At 38.4% G+C, this 20,122-nt stretch overlaps 1 protein-coding gene across 3 annotated transcripts in view; it reads left to right on the top strand.

Moving 5' to 3' along the window:
• Positions 1-20,122, top strand: part of COLQ (collagen like tail subunit of asymmetric acetylcholinesterase) — a 160,513-nt gene that overhangs the window by 66,164 nt on the left and 74,227 nt on the right. For all 3 annotated transcript variants that reach the window (XM_053714199.1, XM_053714197.1, XM_053714198.1), the window contains exons 3-5: positions 6,168-6,269; positions 11,420-11,464; positions 12,346-12,372. In XM_053714199.1, the coding sequence (XP_053570174.1) occupies positions 6,168-6,269; positions 11,420-11,464; positions 12,346-12,372 (174 nt within the window). The remainder of the gene's footprint in view (positions 1-6,167; positions 6,270-11,419; positions 11,465-12,345; positions 12,373-20,122) is intronic.

Genomic DNA, 20,122 nt, shown 5'->3' with positions numbered 1-20,122 from the left:
ATTGGATATTATGAAAATTAGAGCATTACTATGATAACAGGCGGTATAATTCAAATATAAGAAAAAAAAAAAAAAATAACATACAATAAAATAAAGTGATAAAAAATGAGAATCACTCTTTAAAAATTGAGTCCAATATAAAGACTTTAATTATAATATGATCCAATGTCCAAGAGAGGAAAATCCCTCAAACTTCTTCAATCAAAGTTTCTTCTGTGATACTTCCATAGAAAAGGCTGCACTCTCCCTGCACTTGCAGTGACAAACTTCTGAAAGATATTCAAACACAAGAGAGGCGCCACATGTGTGCATCAATCGAGGACAGTCACCAATAAACTAAACCAGATACAGGGTACTCACATTTGAGAATAGCACCTTATTGTGCTACTAGGCACATGTTGGATCTGTAACAGCCAACCAGCTTGCTGAACTCCGGTCCTCTGGGGTACTGGATTGCATGGCAACTTTGATCAGATAGCTGCGTTGTCTCTGTGTTTACAGGCAATCTGTCAGGTGATTTCCTCCTCTGAGGACATGGAGGAATCTTTTTTATAAAAGCAAAGTTTGAAGAGAAAATTATTATTTAACTTAAAATCCATTATTTCTAGCCTTGTCAATGACTATATTCCGTACTCAAACTAATTTCATGTATGTTTCCATGAAAAATAAGGAAATGTCTAAATGATCCCAAACTTTTGAACACCTGTGTATATATGTGTATGTATATATATATATATATATATACTGTATATATATATATATATATATTAATGTGTGTGTGTTTGCGTGTATATAAGTGCACACATACATATACAGTACATATCTACACACACATACATACACTTTTATACAGCTTTGAGCCCTCCACCTTGTCATATACAGTACTATATCGCTTTATATCAATGTTAACACTTTTATTAATAATAACATATATTTATATCTATTTATTTAAATTAAAATATAATTTTATACTGCATGAATAGCTCCAATTCTTTTGTTTTAATGCAAATTTTTCTTTGCGCATTTGGGTTAGTGCTCGAGCGAAAACCAGACCTGAGTTATGCCGCACGCCCTATAGAAGCTATCTGACCTCCAGATGTTAGCTCATCCAAGGCTTTCACTCAAGAACTAAAATTTTACTTTCAACCGGTAATATGGAAATAAAAATGGGAGCACTATGGATTGCCCTCTATAAATGTTAGCGCAGTGTCATCTTATGGAAAAACTATACCGGATGGTTGGTAGATGTACATATTTTATGTTTGTTTTTTTAGCTTTGCTTAGTGAGTTTGACCAGAGCTTAGGGCATACACACAGTATATAGGATAAACGATTCACCTGTTCCAGTATTATTCTAGGAAGCCAATCCATTAAAGATTAAAGAGAATGAAGGCATTTATTTCTTGGGCCGCATATTCTGGGTATTTCTAATTTTAAGTATAGGCATTGAGGTCCTGTGCATCAGTGGCTATGGCATAGTGTGCTCCATTGAAGTCTTTTTCGAGAAGTTAACACAGTCACGATATCTGAAGTCCTAAAGGTAGCGTGCATCAGGTTTCACTCTGTAAATATGCCACAGAGTGACATGTAGTCTTCATGATGTACTTAGTCACATATGACAGGAGAAAGTACCAGTTTTCATAGCAACATATTAAAGAAATATGAAACCCAAACAATGTCTTTATATTATTCAAATGATGTTTTAAAAAAGTTTCCAAATTATTTCTATTATCAAATTTGCTTTGTGGTATTCTTTGTTAAAGAGATTAATAGGTAGGTGTATGGAGTATGTGGTATGTGTATATAGGAGTTGATGCCCTGTATGGATTACTGGCAATATGAAGGTAATCTGTTACTTGTGATGAGTGGGTTAAATCTCAACTCCGTATGGATCAGTAATCTATTCTTCACCATTTGATAGAAATTTCAGTCTAACCTTCAAAACAATTACCTAGAGGGGACTTGCCACAAAAGCATAAGAGCAATCTGCTAATACTATTGAATTACAGTAAGCGCACGTGTGGTGGTTACTAAATAATAAACATCAGCAAATCTTGATAGAAAAAAAAAAATGTATTAAAATTACAATTCTCTGCAGGATTTAGTACACAGGATTTTTGGCCGAGTCTAGATATTACTATTAATATACATCATTTTTTTAAAATAGACAATTCAGAAAAAAAATAAAATCAAAAGAACTTATTTGCTAAAATAGTTGTAGACAAATGTAACAGTTTTATATTTTCTCTCAGCTTTTTGTTTTTATTTTCTAGGCGCCTAGGAGGCAACCGATCTTTATAATACATATAAAAAACTAATAATTTAATGTGTTTATATAAAAGAAAACTAAATACTGATCAAATGTTAATTGAAAATATCATGAAGCACTTGAATACTCATTATTTATGTTCATTGGCTGACATGTAGAGACTGACTAGACTAATAAAAGTAAAACTACATCTATGTATATTTTTGTGATATTTGTATATATTCTATTATTATTAATAATAATAATAATGATCTAATAATAATTTAATTACTTGACATATACACATTGAAGGCACATCTCCCGAGTTTCATGGAAATCATAAAACTATCTAGATATGGAACATAATCCCATTGTCCATTTTTTATATCAGCAGTTGATCCCCCATGTGTTGTGAAAAGACCCACATCTTTTCAGTTTAAGTGTAAATATGCCACAGAGGGACATGTTGGGGCATATTTATCAAGCTCCGTATGGCTCCTTGTTTTGGGCGATCCTTCAGGCTCACCGGAAACAGAAGTTATGAAACAGCGGTCTAAAGACCGCTGCTCCATAACTTGTCTGCCTGCTTTGAGGCGGCGGACAGAAATCAACCCGATCGAATACGATCGCGTTGATTGACACACCCTGCTAGCGGCCGCGAATCTGCAGGGGGCGGCATTGCACCAGCAGTTCACAAAGAACTGCTGGTGCAATGATTAATGCCGACATTGTATGCTGTCAGCATTTATCGATGTGCAGCGATGTGCAGCGGACATGATACGCTACTTTGTATCATGTCCGCTCGCACATTGATAAATATACCCCCTTGTCTTCATGATGTACTTAGTCACAAATGACAGGAACAAGTACCAGTTTTCCCAGCAACATATTAAAGAGATATGAAACCCCAAAAATGTCTTTATGTTACTATGACTATTTTTTAAAAAGTTTACAATTTACTTCTATTATCACATTTGCTTTGTTCCCATGGTATTATTTGTTGAAGAGATTCCTAGGTAGGTGTCTGGAGCACAATATGGCAGGAAATAGCGCTGCCATCTAGTTGGTATGCTTGCAAATGGATAACAGCTTTGAAACGTACACTCACGATACAAAAACCATTAAAACAAATTGTAATAATAGAAGTAAATTAGAAAGTTGTTTAAAATTGCATGTTCTATCTGAATCAAGCTTATAAGTAGCGCATTATAAGTTTTCAATTTCCATTGCACAGGTATTACAAGTCTTGCGTGCATGCATTTGCCTTTTACCCAACAATCCTTTCCGCGCTCGAAGAGCTGTAGCAGCTTTGTGCAACAAAAAAGTTTCACGAAACACTTCAAAAATACATTACAAATTACAGTTACACTCATATTAACACTGTCTAATAAAAAAATATTAAAAAAAAATATTGCAGACAAAAGTTATAAGGGCTCAAAGATACGAGATCTCGGTGTTAGAAAAAAAAGCAGACAAAGGGATTTTCCATTGACATACATGCACATACATAGAGAAACATGCATTTATATGTATAGAGATATGTTCAACTATGGAGATAATGAAAATATTTCACATTACAATCTTATGCACATTAAACAATATCTCAGAGGGATTTTCAAAGAGATTCCGCATATAGATCTTGAGATATCTAGACATGTATAGTCATTAATAAATAAATATATATCAGTCCAAAAATCATCACGTATATAGAGAAATATTTATTTAGAATGAAATCCTATATAATAAAAGGCCAAGTGTGTTTGTCCGAAGCTGTCATGCGCAGTAGAGACTGTGCGAGGACAAACACACCTGGCCTTAGAGTCCCTACCTGAAAAGCCGGTGTGGGCAAAAGTGGGCGTGGCCATTTGTGAACGGTGCAGCAAGGGGCGGGGTGGGCGTGGCAGAGGTGGGGCCGGACGCGGTTGCGCGCAAGAGGGATAGAGGGGAGAGAGATAGAAAGATAAGAGGAGAGAAATAGAAAGATAGGGGGAGAGAACAAAATAGATGGGAAAGAGCATGAGAGGGGGGTGAGAGAGCAAAATAGAGGGGAAAGAGCAAAAGAGATGGGAATGAGCAAAATAGAGGGAAGAGAGAGAGAGCAAAAGAGAGGGGGGAGAGAGAAAATAAGAGGGGGAAAGAGAGAGAGCAAAAGAGAGGTGGGAGAGAGTGCAAAAGAGAGGGAGGAGAGAGAGCGCAAAAGAGAGGAGGGAGAGAGTGCAAAAGAGAGGGAGGAGAGAGAGCACAAAAGAGAGGGGGGAGAGAGAGCACAAAAGAGAGGGGGGAGAGCAAAAGAGAGGTGGGAGAGAGTGCAAAAGAGAGGGGGGAGAGAGTGCAAAAGAGAGGGGGGAGAGAGCACAAAAGAGAGGGAGGGAGAGAGAGCGCAAAAGAGAGGGGGAGATAGAGCACAAAAGAGAGGAGGAGAGAGAGCGTAAAAGAGAGGAGGAGAGTGAGAGTGCAAAAGAGAGGAGGAGAGAGAGAGCGCAAAAGAGAGGGGGAGAGAGAGAGCGCAAAAGAGAGGAGGAGAGAGAGAGCGCAATAGAGAGGGGGGAGAGAGAGTGCAAAAGAGAGGGGGAGAGAGAGAGCAAAAGAGAGGGGGGAGAGAGAGAGTGCAAAAGAGAGGGGGAGAGAGAGAGCACAAAAGAATGGGGGGAGAGAGAGCGCACAAAAGAGAGGTGGGAGAGAGCGCAAAAGAGAGGGGAGAGAGCAAAAGAGAGGGATGGGGAGAGAGACAGAGCAAAAGAGAGGGGGGAGAGAGAGAGTGCAAAAGAGAGGGGGAAGAGAGAGAGCGCAAAAGAGAGGGGGAGAGAGCGCAAATGAAAAGGGGAGAGAGAGCGCAAAAGAGAGGGGGGAGAGAGCGCAAAAGAGAAAAGGGAGAGAGCGCAACAGAGAGGGGGAGAAAGAGTGCAAAAGAGAGGGGGGAGAGAGCGCAAAAGAGAAAAGGGAGAGAGCGCAACAGAGAGGGGGAGAAAGAGCGCAAAAGAGAGGGGGGAGAGCGCAAAAGAGAGGGGGGAGAGAGCGCAAAAGAAAGGGGGAAGAGAGAGCAAAAGAGAGGGGAGAGAGAGAGAGCGCAAAAGAGAGGGGGAGAGAGAACAAAAGAGAGGAGGGAGAGAAAGCAAAAGAGAGGGGGGAGAGATGGAGCAAAAAGAGAGGGGAAGAGAAAAAGAGAGGGGAGAGAGAGCAAAAGAGAGGGGGGAGAGAGAGAGCCAAAGAGAGGGGGTAGAGAGAGCAAAAGAGAGGTGGAGCGAGAGAGAGCGCAAAAGATAGGGGGAGAGAGAGCAAAAGAGAGGGGGGGGGGGAGAGAGAGCAAAAGAGAGGGGGAGGAAGAGAGCGCAAGGGGTGGGACCGCTGTACTGCAAAAAATGGCCCGTGTGAACGGGCTTTAGGACTAGTAGAATATATTCCGTTAACAAAATATTCTTGCAATATGAAATATTTGCATTTTCATGTACACTTTTTGAGGAGAATACGTCATGGGCTTTTTGCGCAACAGATTAGGGTTTTTGTCTTGGTCTTTTTTCTATTTATCTTCTCCATTGACTTCTATGGGGAATACTTGAATGCACATGTGATTTCGCAGTTTGCATTACGCAGTTTAACATGCGCGTAAAATAAGTTATTTCTCAACTTGTAATAGCTGCGCAACCCCAAATGCAAAAAAGCCACAATGCTCGTGGAGTTTAAGCAAATGATTTGCTCTGCGACTTGTAATCTTGCCCTTTGGTTTTTTTTGTTCCTTTATGATTAGCCCAGATTACAGCAGTTATCAGTGTTATTTTAGGGCAGATCAGAGCTCCAATGTATGACCCTAACATGTGCCCTAACTTGGGACTTAAATTTTTTACGGGAGGGTATGTGAACTGGTTAACGCCACTGATTAGCCTGTATTAACTATGCTCATTTAAATTTGTTTTATTTAAAGTTTGATGACCTGAACTTCCAGAACTCAAATACAGAGATTAAGCCACAAATACCGCTGTGTGTTCCAGGTCCTCCAGGACCAGAAGGACCTCCTGGCCCTCAGGTTAGTAGACCTAATATAGCTCCATATTTGCTAAGTACCTTAGCAAATTTATCTAAATAGCTAATATTGTTGAAAAAGAGTATAGATAGGCCATGATTTACAGTGGGTTTATATTGTTTTCATATGAGATTTTATACAGTATGATATTGAATGAGGAGTATTATTATTATATTTTACTTACAAAGCGCCAAAATATTCAGCAGCGCTGTCCATGAGTACAATTTTTTAAATAAAACAATGATACATAACTTGTAAGAGACAAGAAAAAATTTGACAAATAAATACAGAAGGAATTGAGGGCCCTATTGCCATAAAAACTTACAATCTAGAAGGGTAGGAGGGTGATAAACAGGAGGAGGGTGACAATGATGATAATACAGATGAGGGCAATTATTAGGTAAGTGGAATTTATTTGTTACTTGGGTGGTAGGATTCCCTGAACAAAAATGTCGCTAGGGAGTGTTTAAAAGAAGGCAGATAAGGGGAACGTCTTACAGCGCAAGGGAGAGCATTCCAAAGGGTAGGTGCCGCACAAGAGAAGTCCTGCAGTCTAGAATGGGAAGAGGTGATAATTGAAGATGCAAGGAGCAGGTCATTGTTGGATCTTAGTGGTCAGGCTGGAGTATATTTTTTGATTAGTGAGGATAGGTAGTGGGGAGCGGCATTGGTAAGAGCTTTGTAGATCAGGGTGAGAATTTTTAATTTAATTCTGCTGTGAATAGGGAGCCAGTGAAGCGACTTGCAGAGAGGTTCAACAAATACAGAGTGATGGGAAAGGTGGATTAGCCTGACAGAGGCATTTAGGATGGATTGAAGAAGGGTAGGTGGGTGAGAGGAAAGTCTGTGAGTAGGTTATTGCAATAGTAAAGTCGAGAAATTACAAAGGAGTGAATTATTTGCTTTGTGGTGTCGGCACTCAGAAACTGACACATTTTACAAATATTGCTTAGGTGGTTGCAGCAGGATGAAGAGAGCGATTGAATGTGGGGGATGAAGGATAAGTTGGAGTCAAGTATAACTCTGAGGCAGCAGACTTGGGGTAATGGGGAGATAGTGATGACGTTGACAGTAATAAATCATAGTATAGCTACAGGAGGGGATTAGAAGGAGCTCAGTCTTGAACATGTTAATCTTTAGGTGGGGAAAGGCCATCCAAGAAGAAATGCTAGATAAGCAGTCCCTGACTTGAGAAAGGACAGTGGGAGAGCAGGGGTGGACAGGTAGATCTTTGTGTCATCAGCACAGAGTTTATATTTGAAGTCATAGCTGTTTATAAGTTTACCCAGTATAAATGGAGAAAAGTAGAAGACTCAGGACAGAGCCTTGAGGTACTCCAACAGACAGATGCATTGAAGAGAAGTATCCAACAAATGACATAAAAAAGGCCCTGTGAGAAAGATAAGAATGGATCCAAGATAGAGCAGTGTCATAGAGACCAAGATAGCTGAGGGTCTGTAGGAGGAAGAGGTGGTCAACTGTGTTGAAGGCAGCTGAGAGGTCAAGTAAGGTAAGTAAGTAGTGGCCGTTACTTTTAGCAGAAAGAAGTTTGTTAGTAATTTTGGTGAGGGCAGTTTCATTTAAGTGTTGGGAGTGGAAGCCAGATTGCAGGGGGTCAAGCAAGGAGTTGGAAGACAGGAAGAGGGTCAGGTGGTTGTAAACTAGTTTTTACATGAGTTTTGATGTTAGTGGAAGCAATGATATGGGGTGGTTGTTTGCACGAAAATAAGTATTAAGGGAGGGATGTTTGAGTATAGTAGTGGCCTTTGCATGTTTGAAAGAAGAATAAACTGGTAGAGAGGGATAGGTTGATGATGTGATAGCATAAGTGAGGGTGGAACACAGAGAAGGTATTAGCTGAGAAGGGATAGGGTCGAGTGGGCAGGTAGTGATGCGTGAGGAAGACAGGAACAAACTTCATTCTTGGGGGCTGGAGGGAATAAGCAGAGAATTGCAGACCGGTAACTGGGTGTGGAGTTGGAAGATTGCAGGTTAGTGTCGGGATGGTGCTTTGGATAGTATGTGGTTTTGTTTAAAAAGTAGTAAAATTATAATGTATATACAGTATATAAACTATTAAATATTTATTACATTTTATTGAAATGTTATGTCCACTTACATTAGTATTGTTAATAGTCTCATTAATAAACTCAGCTATGCTTTATCTCCTTTGAAAGGCAGTGCAGCCTCTGCATTTTGTATGCATCTTCATTAATGTTAGCTAGGAAGATACCACTCCTAGAAGACAATGTAGGCCTAATGTGAAAGATAAAATACCCTTTATGGTCCTTCACACATATTGATGTTTAAGGTGTGTCCAGTATAACAGCATGATTTAAGGTGATACATTTCTCATCCTTGTACAGGGTGTAAATTTAAAAAAGTTGTGTTCACATGCAACTATACATTTTGTGGTCTAATGCACTAAAATATCAATGTGGGTGCTTATGTATTGGAGAAACCATTTAAAAAAAAAAAAAAGACAAGATTTACCAACATAAATCTGCCACTCAAAATCCTAATATGACCTATATGCTTGTGTCATCTCACTTTCATGAGATAAATCAAAAACTTATTATTGAAGATTTATGATGTTGGATCATTCACTCAGAAAGCCTAATGGATACCAAGAGAAAAAAGCACATTTGAAAATAGAAGTGAATTTAAAAGAGTCTTAAAATGACATGCTCTATCTAAATCATGTAAGTTTAATTTTGACTTTCCTATTTCTTTAACCCCTGATCGCTTCCAGCTGCTTTCATGTTATTGCAGTGATGCCTCGATATTGAGGCATCCTGCAATAACATATTTTAGCCATCCTATGCAGAGTGAGCCACTCTGTTGCCCTCTCTGCTTAGGCCATCAATGGGCGTGATTGTTGGTGGGTGGGAGCCGATGCAGGGAGGCGGGTGTGCGGCCATCGATGGGAGTAAGGAGTCAGAGGGGGGCGGGATCACGATAAGATGTGAGAGAGGACTGGGAGGGTGGGAATTTTTAGCTAAGGGATCTGGGAGGCGGTGGGGGGTTGGATATTGAGGGGGGCAGCTACACTACAGAAAATATTTCATTAGTTTATAAAAATACCATATTTTATGGCAAACTGGGTACTGGCAGACAGCTGCCAGTACCCAAGATGGCACACAATAAGGTAGAGCGGGAGGGTTAGAGAGCTGTTTGGGGGGGGGTCAGGGAGGTTGGAGGCTAAGGGGGGATTCTACACAGCAGATTATGTTTTTTTTTTAAAAAACAACAACTTTTATTTTAGTACTGGCAGACTTTCTGACAATACTTAAGATTTGCGGGGACAATCGTGGGGTGGGAGAGTGAAGAGAGCTGTTTGGGAGGGATCAGGGGGTGGGATGTGTCAGGTGGGAGGCTGATCTCTACACTAAAGCTAAAATTAACCCTGCAAGCTCCCTACAAGTTACCTAATTAACCCCTTCACTGCTGGGCATAATACACGTGTGGTGCGCAGTGGCATTTAGCGGCCTTCTAATTGCCAAAGCCATATAAGTCTGCTATTTCTGAACAAAGGGGATCCCAGAGAAGCATTTACAACCATTTGTGCCATAATTGCATAAGCTGTTTGTAAATAATTTCAGTGAAAACCTAAAGTTTGTGAAAAAATTTGTGAAAAAGTGAACGATTCTTTTTTATTTGATCGCATTTGGTGGTGAAATGGTGGCATGAAATATACCAAAATGGGCCTAGATCAGTACTTTGGGATGTCTTATAAAAAAAATATATACATGTCAAGGAATATTCAGGGATTCCAGACAGATATCAGTGTTCCAATGTAACTATCACTAATTTTGAAAAAAGTGGTTTGGAAATAGCAAAGTGCTACTTGTTTTTATTGCCCTATAACTTGCAAAAAGGACATGTAAACATTGGCTATTTCTAAACTCAGGACAAAATTAGGAAACTATTTAGCATGGGTGTTTTTTGGTGGTTGTAGATGTGTAACAGATGTGGGGGGTCAAAGTTAGAAAAAGTGTGTTTTTTTCCATTTTTTAATCATATTTTATATTTTTTTATAGTAAATTATAAGATATGATGAAAATAATGGTATCTTTAGAAAGTCCATTTAATGGCGAGAAAAACTGTATATAATATGTGTGGGTACAGTAAATGAGTAAGAGGAAAATGACAGCTAAACACAAACACCACAGAAATTTAAAAATAGCCTTGGTCCCAAATGGTCAGAAAATGGAAAAGTGCTGTGGTCCTTAACGGGTTAACATACATGGTATTGATTCATTAAAGTTCTTTTCATCCCTAGTGGAAAGGCTGTACACAGGGAACACAGCATACATTTACATATGTATAAGTACATATACATTTGTGAATGTGTTGACTATGTGATATTCTGAACAGGGGGATCTGTAGATAAAGTAAATTCAGGACACAAACATCCCAGAATGGCATAATTTTATAAATCATTTTTAATATTTGATTGTAAGTCCCACTCGCACTATTGTGATTGTCACTAACAGTACTGGCATTATTAAAATTGAATTTTTAAAGGAGATCGCTTATAGCGTCTTGTTAACTATTGTAATCCGTTTCCCTTTGCACTAGCCAGTCTGAATGCATCTTTTATGTTGTCATAGCAAAATGTGCACTCTTTTTCTATCACTATATGGACATGCAACTTTCACAAGTATTATTTGAAACAATTGTTTATTTCAATTGTTTGTTAAAGCACCATTTCTATTTTGGTGTGAACTGAAAACAAAACGGTGATTATGAGTTTCTATGTAAAGCTTATAACATATTTTACTGGAGTTTTACATTCTTTAAACTGTAAATCGTGACGCTGTGCTACTTTGTATCTCAAACAAGATTGCTCCTTTATGACTGGGTTTTTATAGGAAACGCTCATCTATGCACGCTAAGTGCCGACTCATTCATGAGAGTGTGTTTCAAAATGCCTGCGCCTACATTAGTTAAACTTGTAATCTGGAATAAGCATGACCGTGAGTTCATTAATGAAGGCACAACAACTTTTAAAGACACTCTCGTGACTTCCATGGCTTGTGGATGATCTGTATAGAAAAGAATATTGTATAAAGTGCTGCATTTAATATAATTGATTATTATCATTATTATTAATAACAATAATATTGTTTTGACCTTACTATATTTATTAGGGTCCTAAAGGATTTCCAGGGACAGCTGGACCAAAAGGAGAAAAGGTAAGTTACTGTTTGTTTTTGTTTTAATAATCTGAGTCTTAAAATAATTGTTAAAAGTAACAGATGGAATAAAATAGCTATTTATGTTTTTTTTTTTAACATTTTGGAATGACTGTAAAATGGCTGCTTTTTTGTAAATAATTAGCACTTTTTTTTAAAATAAGAATTACAATATAACAAATACTCATGTTTGCAAAACTCTTCACACCTGTTTTTGTGTTAGTAAATAGACACTGATTTCTCACACCACTGTTGGAAAACAGAGCTAGAAACTGATAATCTGTTTACATACAAAACCAATTGATTTCCTTTACTCAAAAGGAAACCTCATTGGATCAAAGTAAAAGGGGGTAATAGACTGTCAGTATATGCAAATGCTTGTGTCTCTGTTGTAATTAAACTGGATAAATGCAGCAATTATTACAATAAACCTTTTCCCTGAATCACTTCTCCAGTCCATTTGTTAGTGTCCATATAAATAATTAAAATCTACTTTATTAAGTATGTTTTCATGTTTACTTGAAATCATTTGTCTCTAAAATATAACTTATATTAATATATATTATAGATTTAAAAGGATTGTGGGTAGAACAACTTCTAAGCCTTGCACACAAGGTTTTCTATTAGTAAAGAACAGGGCTGGCAAGTGCTCTCAGCTTCATCAGTTGATTTATGTTTCTGCATTGCTGTAGCTATGCTGGGTGCATTTAATCAGGATAAAGTGAAGATGATATCACATCTGAAGTTGTGTACACTTGGAAAACGTTATCCAGGCTTTCCACATGAGGACACATTGTGTACAGTGACCTTAGATTGAATGTGCTCTTTTGTGAATTAATTTCTCTCTCTGCACTGTTATGATACTTAATGTTCTTTTACAGGGTGAAATTGGCAGGCCAGGAAGAAAGGTACTTTCTGCAATTTTAAAACCTTTTTTTTTTTACTTTAACAATCATATCTTAGAAAGTGTGGACCCAATGATTTAAAGATAAGGCTTCTCGAAGTAAAACATGTTTATCTAAATTTTCTATTGAAACCCATAAATAGGGCATATAGTTCCCTCTGACTGTATGACATTCCTTGTTCATTCTTTAATGAAAATCCAATGCATAAACTTAGAGATCATTCCCTAACACATTACTACCAATTGAAAGCTATTGATAGATCTTGAAACATATACAATATGCTTACAAACATGCTCTATATTCAAATCATTTTCTCAAGAGATTTAAATTACCCCCTCACCCCATTTAAATCTGCTAAATCTGGATTTTCTATATCCAATATTAAAGAGTATTTAACTAAATCATTCCAAGACAATGATCCCTTCTCTCACAGATAATAATATAATATAATATATAATAATAGGAGGGAACCCTCATGCTAGGTTGAGATATTGGCAAGGAAGGGGCTTTTAAATGACTCTGTTATTTCTAGAAATCAGTGGTTGGATCAAGAGATTATGAAACCTAAATCATGGTAGACTTTCTAGGATCTTTTTAGTTAAAAACAGATATCTTTTTCTTATTTTGAGCGGAGCCCTAGTGGGCACATTGTGTGAGGGGATCATGTAGGGTTGTCTATTGGCTGTTAGGGGTATTGGGATGAGAATGAATGTATAGGATAACCTTATTGCTTTGTGAATTGTGATGAGGTTGTCATGTAGGGGGTCCTTTGGGTTATGTGCAATACTGCAGTGGTGTGATGTGAGTGGTTTCATGCTTGTGCAGATTATTACAGTGAAGTCACTTAGTGGAATTGGACAGGATTACTTTATTTACTTTTTGAAGTAAGTAAGATTTTAGAAATAGATGCTGTTTGTTACTAGCTTGAAATAGAGGTTAATATAGACTAGATTTCAGAGTTGTACAGTTACACCAAAGGAAATAAACCAATGGGAATCCTGTGTTTGTGACAGACCCATCCTAGTGCAGACATCCTGCTGTTTATATTTGTACCATGTCTTATCATAAACTCTATATATTAACTATTTTTAAGGTAGTAGGTAAGCAGCCTATAGTGCAATATTAATAGCAATTACAAGTAAGTTGCTAACATAAACAAACAAGATCTGATTGAGCATATACATACTTTTGTGCTAAGTGTGTGTGTTATATGCAGCTTATAGTTTCCAGTGCTTATACAGGGAGTGCAGAATTATTAGGCAAATGAGTATTTTGACCACATCATCCTCTTTATGCATGTTGTCTTACTCCAAGCTGTATAGGCTCGAAAGCCTACTACCAATTAAGCATATTAGGTGATGTGCATCTCTGTAATGAGAAGGGGTGTGGTCTAATGACATCAACACCCTATATCAGGTGTGCATAATTATTAGGCAACTTCCTTTCCTTTGGCAAAATGGGTCAAAAGAAGGACTTGACAGGCTCAGAAAAGTAAAAAAAAGTGGGATATCTTGCAGAGGGATGCAGCACTCTTAAAATTGCAAAGCTTCTGAAGCGTGATCATCAAACAATCAAGCGTTTCATTCAAAATAGTCAACAGGGTCGCAAGAAGCGTGTGGAAAAACCAAGGCGCAAAATAACTGCCCATGAACTGAGAAAAGTCAAGCGTGCAGCTGCCAAGATGCCACTTGCCACCAGTTTGGCCATATTTCAGAGCTGCAACATCACTGGAGTGCCCAAAAGCACAAGGTGTGCAATACTCAGAGACATGGCCAAGGTAAGAAAGGCTGAAAGACGACCACCACTGAACAAGACACACAAGCTGAAACGTCAAGACTGGGCCAAGAAATATCTCAAGACTGATTTTTCTAAGGTTTTATGGACTGATAAAATGAGAGTGAGTCTTGATGGGCCAGATGGATGGGCCTGTGGCTGGATTGGTAAAGGGCAGAGAGCTCCAGTCCGACTCAGACGCCAGCAAGGTGGAGGTGGAGTACTGGTTTGGGCTGGTATCATCAAAGATGAGCTTGTGGGGCCTTTTCGGGTTGAGGATGGAGTCAAGCTCAACTCCCAGTCCTACTGCCAGTTTCTGGAAGACACCTTCTTCAAGCAGTGGTACAGGAAGAAGTCTGCATCCTTCAAGAAAAACATGATTTTCATGCAGGACAATGTTCCATCACATGCGTCCAAGTACTCCACAGCGTGGCTGGCAAGAAAGGGTATAAAAGAAGAAAATCTAATGACATGGCCTCCTTGTTCACCTGATCGGAACCCCATTTAGAACCTGTGGTCCATCATCAAATGTGAGATTTACAAGGAGGGAAAACAGTACACCTCTCTGAACAGTGTCTGGGAGGCTGTGGTTGCTGCTGCACGCAATGTTGATGGTGAACAGATCAAAACACTGACAGAATCCATGGATGGCAGGCTTTTGAGTGTCCTTGCAAAGAAAGGTGGCTATATTGGTCACTGATTTGTTTTTGTTTTGTTTTTGAATGTCAGAAATGTATATTTGTGAATGTTGAGATGTTATATTGGTTTCACTGGTAAAAATAAATAATTGAAATGGGTATATATTTGTTTTTTGTTAAGTTGCCTAATAATTATGCACAGTAATAGTCACCTGCACACACAGATATCCCCCTAAAATAGCTATAACTAAAAACAAACTAAAAACTACTTCCAAAACTATTTAGCTTTGATATTACTGAGTTTTTTGGGTTCATTGAGAACATGGTTGTTGTTCAATAATAAAATTAATCCTCAAAAATACAACTTGCCTAATAATTCTGCACTCCCTGTAGTTTCCATTGCTAACATGTAATCCAGTGAAAAAAAGTAACTTTTACGTGATTCATGATCCTCCCTTACTGCACTAAATTTATGTAAGAAAGAGGATTTTGTTTATATAAAAATGAAAAATTAAAGTTTTGTAATAAATTAACTACATTAATATATAAAGATTGATTTACTGTGTTTTACAAATGTGTTATAACAAATGGTGTTATTATGCAGAAACATAAAATATATCTCAGTCTATAGCTATGAACTATACATTTAATATAATATATTTGATTGTACGACTATGTTTGTGTGGTTTTTTTCATGTGCCTTTTTCTGTTTTAATCAGTGAGCGGGTTGTATCATTCAACCTTAAACTGTATGTATCAAGGATCATTTATCATATTTCATAGTCACTGAGACAGGATGCCCTTAGCAAAACAATTTCATTTTCAGGGAAGAGTGAGTGATTGATGGTTTAGGATTAAAACAGAATAAGCTTTTTAATTGCAAGGTATAACATGTTTATTAAACTGGTATGGGAAGAGATAAGGTAAATTACAGAAACCTTTTGGAGTGGGTTTATTTGTTGACTCTTAAAGGGACATACCAGTGTCAAAGCATAAAGGGCCAGATTACGAGTGGAGCCCTATTTAGCGCTTTCATTAGAATGCTTATTGCGCTAAAAGTAAACTTTTTGCACGTGTCAGGTTGCACTGGTATTACGAGTTGAAGGTAAAAAAATTTCGCTTGTGCGCTAAAAGCCAAACTTATAATATCGCGCACATGATGACCTATTCCCCCATAGAAGTCAATGGAGCAAAATAAGTGGAAAAAATCCCAACTGTTTGATACCCATGAAAGCAGAGCATTTTGGTGTATTTTTTTTTTTTTTTTTTAGTAACAATTTTTATTGAGATTGTTGGCAAATAGAATATATAACATTTGTCCATTTACATCAGCAAAGAATATACAAAGTAAATAATAAATGAAGGTGAATAACGTAGGCAATTGACTATACAACATGTTTGCAAACTTATTATGACAACAGTAGGAAAGAAAATTATTGTTCCTGAAACATGTATGTCTACAAAAGCTCCTCTAACAGTCTAAATAAGTTGTTAAATAAGTGGTTAAAAATCATGTCCTTTGCTATGACAATCTATAAGTGTGAGCTAAAATGTAAAAAAAAAAAAAAAAAAGATAATTTGCAATTATAAATTTTCTAAACACCTACCTGTTCGTCGTCTCAGGACTCCACCAGTGAGTGTGTAAATGAACTAAGTGTTAAGTGTTAAGAAATCTCTTTTTTTGATAGGGTAAAGATTTAATAAGAAATAGTATAAGAAGCGTTGGGGGCGATCAGCAGGCAAGAGCTACTTTTATATGGGAGGGGGAGGGGGGGACGTGTCTGGGAAATTTAATAATGTAGTAATGATATTATGTGGGCCGGGCTGATTTTAGGATGGGTATAAGTTCCTGTGATTGGGGGAGGACCTAGAGGATCTCATAAATGGAGGTGGGAGAATATTTTTATATGCGAGTGATATATAATGGCCTTATTGGACTGTCAAATTACAGGATAACCATGAGGGAAATTATAGTGAGCTGTGTGGCCTACGAAAATAGAGGGCTAGAGGGTACGGGACCATATTATTGAAGGGTGCATCATGTGCTGGTAAATGTAATGGGATGTCAGTAAATAAGTTTGTTGGTGTATTTTTTTTTTAACAAAAAAGTTAAACAATTAACGTGTAAGCTAAATAGCTAGGTGAAAAATTGTAAATAGGTCTCTATGAGATTAAATAAACTCAAAGTATAAATCTCTATGAGATAAAATAAACTCAAAGTATAAACTAAATATTTAAAAGTAGGATGTATAGAGGTATATCAAAAACTATAGTATGTGTACAAAAATAAAGTCTGTATATACAGACAGTATATATGTGGTGTCTGTGATGAAAGAAAGAATGAGATAGTTAACGAGTAAATATTATCTTATTTAATAACCTTTAAAACAATATTAAAACAAATACAAGTAGATTAAAACATAGGGACGTCTCCCTGTGGGAACCTGGCATAAACAGTCTGTTTGACTTGAAGAAATAGGAAAGTATGTAGGTAAAAACTGGATAGATATAGCCACTCTTTGGTGTGCAACAGTCACAGTATATAAACCGTAAGGTACCTTACTAATGTCCGTTGAAAATTGGAGTGACCTCTGGGTTGGTGTGTCGCTTCTTTGAGCGTCTGTGTATGTCGGGTTCTTTCGGGGCTTGATACAGAACCGCAAGCCTCAGATGCTATAGGCGGTTGAGAGGCACACTCCTCTTTCGATAGGCTGTGAGAGTACACGCTGGATTCTATGATTCTAGGATTCTATAGACCTCATATCTTTGATCCCTTATAACATTTTAATGCATTTTTTAAAAATAATTTTATTAGACAGTGTTAATATAAGTGTAACTGTACTTTGTAATGTATTTTTTATATGTTTTGTGTAACTTGCGTAACATTAACCAGAGCTCTGAAGTCACGCTAACCTGACGCAAATTAAATTCAATTGCACTCAAGTGAATGTATTTACTTTCAATTCGTAATACATGCACTATTTCTGTTGTGCACAAAAAGCTGAGTAATACTCATAATCTAGCCCTAAATATGATCATCAGAATGGTAATTTAGGATTGTGATATACTGTATATATATATATATATATATATATATATATGCGGTAACTAGCTCTTCCGGTTTTGCTTTTTAATCCTAGCTGAGAGCTTGTGAGTGAGTACTGGACTTTATGTGTGTTGTATTGTCTGTTTTTGTAATTCTCCCTAAGGACTTGCAGCCTGGCAGGCCCGGGGTTAACTGCCTGTGTCTCTGTAAATAGAGGAGCTTTATATGAGTCCGATAGCAACCAAAGTTGGGCCTGTTTATGAGTCATGGGATGTGTACCCGGTCCAGTCTGGATGTGCATTCCTTACTCCTGATTTTGCTTATGCCCAGGCTGATTACATAAGTCTGTGAACCCTGACCTGTTCCCAGTTTGTTTGATTATTAGCTTGCATTTGTGTGCATGGCTGCAGTTGTGTGGCTGTATTAGGGACCCAGGTATGTGAAAGAGACCTTGTCGTGGTACCTGGGCTTGTCCCATTTGGTCAAATGTGGTAACTAACTCTTCCGGTTTTGCTTTTTAATTCTAGCTGAGAGCTTGTGAGTGAGTACTGGACTTTACGTGTGTTGTATATATATATATATATATATATATATATATATATATACATACATACAGAGAGAAGCTGCACCCAGATGGACTACTTTCTCAGTGTGCTTAGAGAAATATGGCTACACCTCACTGACGAGGCCCAATATAGGCCGAAACGATCGTCTGGGGTTGCTGTGTACCTTGTTCAGAGAGGAATTGCCTGGTATTTTGGCGCTGGACTGACCGTAATACACGGAATCAGACTGATATACTACAGTCTGATTCCGTGAAAAGCATTACTAGGCTAAAAAGCTGCACCCAGGTGGTAGATCGCCATAGAACAGGCTAACATTGGTATCGAGACAGTTGTTCGTTCCTGTGAGTGCACTTCTCTCTGTATATATTTAGTCTCCCTATGGGAAAAAGGGGCAACCAGACGTAGACTCCAAGTTCAGTGTGCTTAGATGAATATGGCTACACCTCACTGAATAGGCCCAATGAAGGCCGAAACGATCGTCTGGGGTTGCTGTGTTCCTTGTTTAGAGAGGAATTGCCTGGTATTTCAGTGCTGGGCTGACCGTAATAGGCAGGACCAGACTGATATACTACAGAAAAGTTCTACCCCTGTGAAAAGAATTACTAGGCTAAAAAGCTGCACCCAGGTGGTAAATCGCCATAGAACAGGCTAACAATGGTATTGAGCCAGTTGTTTGTTCCTGTGAGTGCACTTCTCTCTGTATGTATTTAGTCTCACTATGGGAAAAAGGGGCAACCAGACAAAAACTCCTTGCTCAGTGTGCTTAGAGGAATATGGCTACACCTCACTGATGAGGCCCAATGAAGGCCGAAACGATCGTCTGGGGTTGCTGTGTTCCTTGTTCAGAGAGGAATTGCCTGGTATTTCAACACTGGATTGACTGTAATAGGCGGGATCAGACTGATATACTACAGGAAAGTTCTACTCTGTGAAAAGCATTACTGGGCTAAAAAGCTGCACCCAGGTGGTAGATCACCATAGAACAGGCTAACAATGGTATCAAGCCAGTTGTTCATTCCTGTGAGTGCACTTCTCTCTGTATGTATTTAGTCTCCCTATGGGAAAAAGGGACAACCAGGCATAGACTCCAAGCTCAGTGTGCTTAGAGGAATATGGCTACACCTCACTGACAAGGCCCAATGAAGGCTGAAACGATTGTCTGGGGTTGCTGTGTTCCTTGTTTAGAGAGGAATTGCCTGGTATTTCAGCGCTGGACTGACCGTAATAGGCAGGATCAGACTGATATACTATAGGAAAGTTCTACTCCGTGAAAAGCATTACTAGGCTAAAAAGCTGCACCCAGGTGGTAAATCGCCATAGAACAGGCTAACAATGGTATTGAGCCAGTTGTTTGTTCCTGTGAGTGCACTTCTCTCTGTATGTATTTAGTCTCACTATGGGAAAAAGGGGCAACCAGACATAGACTCCTTGCTCAGTGTGCTTAGAGGAATATGGCTACACCTCATTGACGAGGCCCAATGAAGGTCAAAACGATCGTCTGGGGTTGCTGTGTTCCTTGTTCAGAGAGGAATTGCCTGGTATTTTGGTGCTGGACTGACCGTAATAGGCGGGATCAGACTGATATACTACAGGAAAGTTCTACTCCGTGAAAAGCATTACTAGGCTAGAAAGCTGCACCCAGGTGGTAAATCGCCATAGAACAGGCTAACAAAGGTATTGAGCCAGTTGTTTGTTCCTGTGAGTGCACTTCTCTCTGTATGTATTTAGTC

Source organism: Bombina bombina, chromosome 5 (assembly GCF_027579735.1).
Source record: "Bombina bombina isolate aBomBom1 chromosome 5, aBomBom1.pri, whole genome shotgun sequence".
Taxonomy (NCBI): Eukaryota; Metazoa; Chordata; class Amphibia; order Anura; family Bombinatoridae; genus Bombina; species Bombina bombina.
The sequence above is the reverse complement of the archived record's forward strand: the minus strand, read 5'-3'. Positions and strand labels throughout refer to the sequence as shown.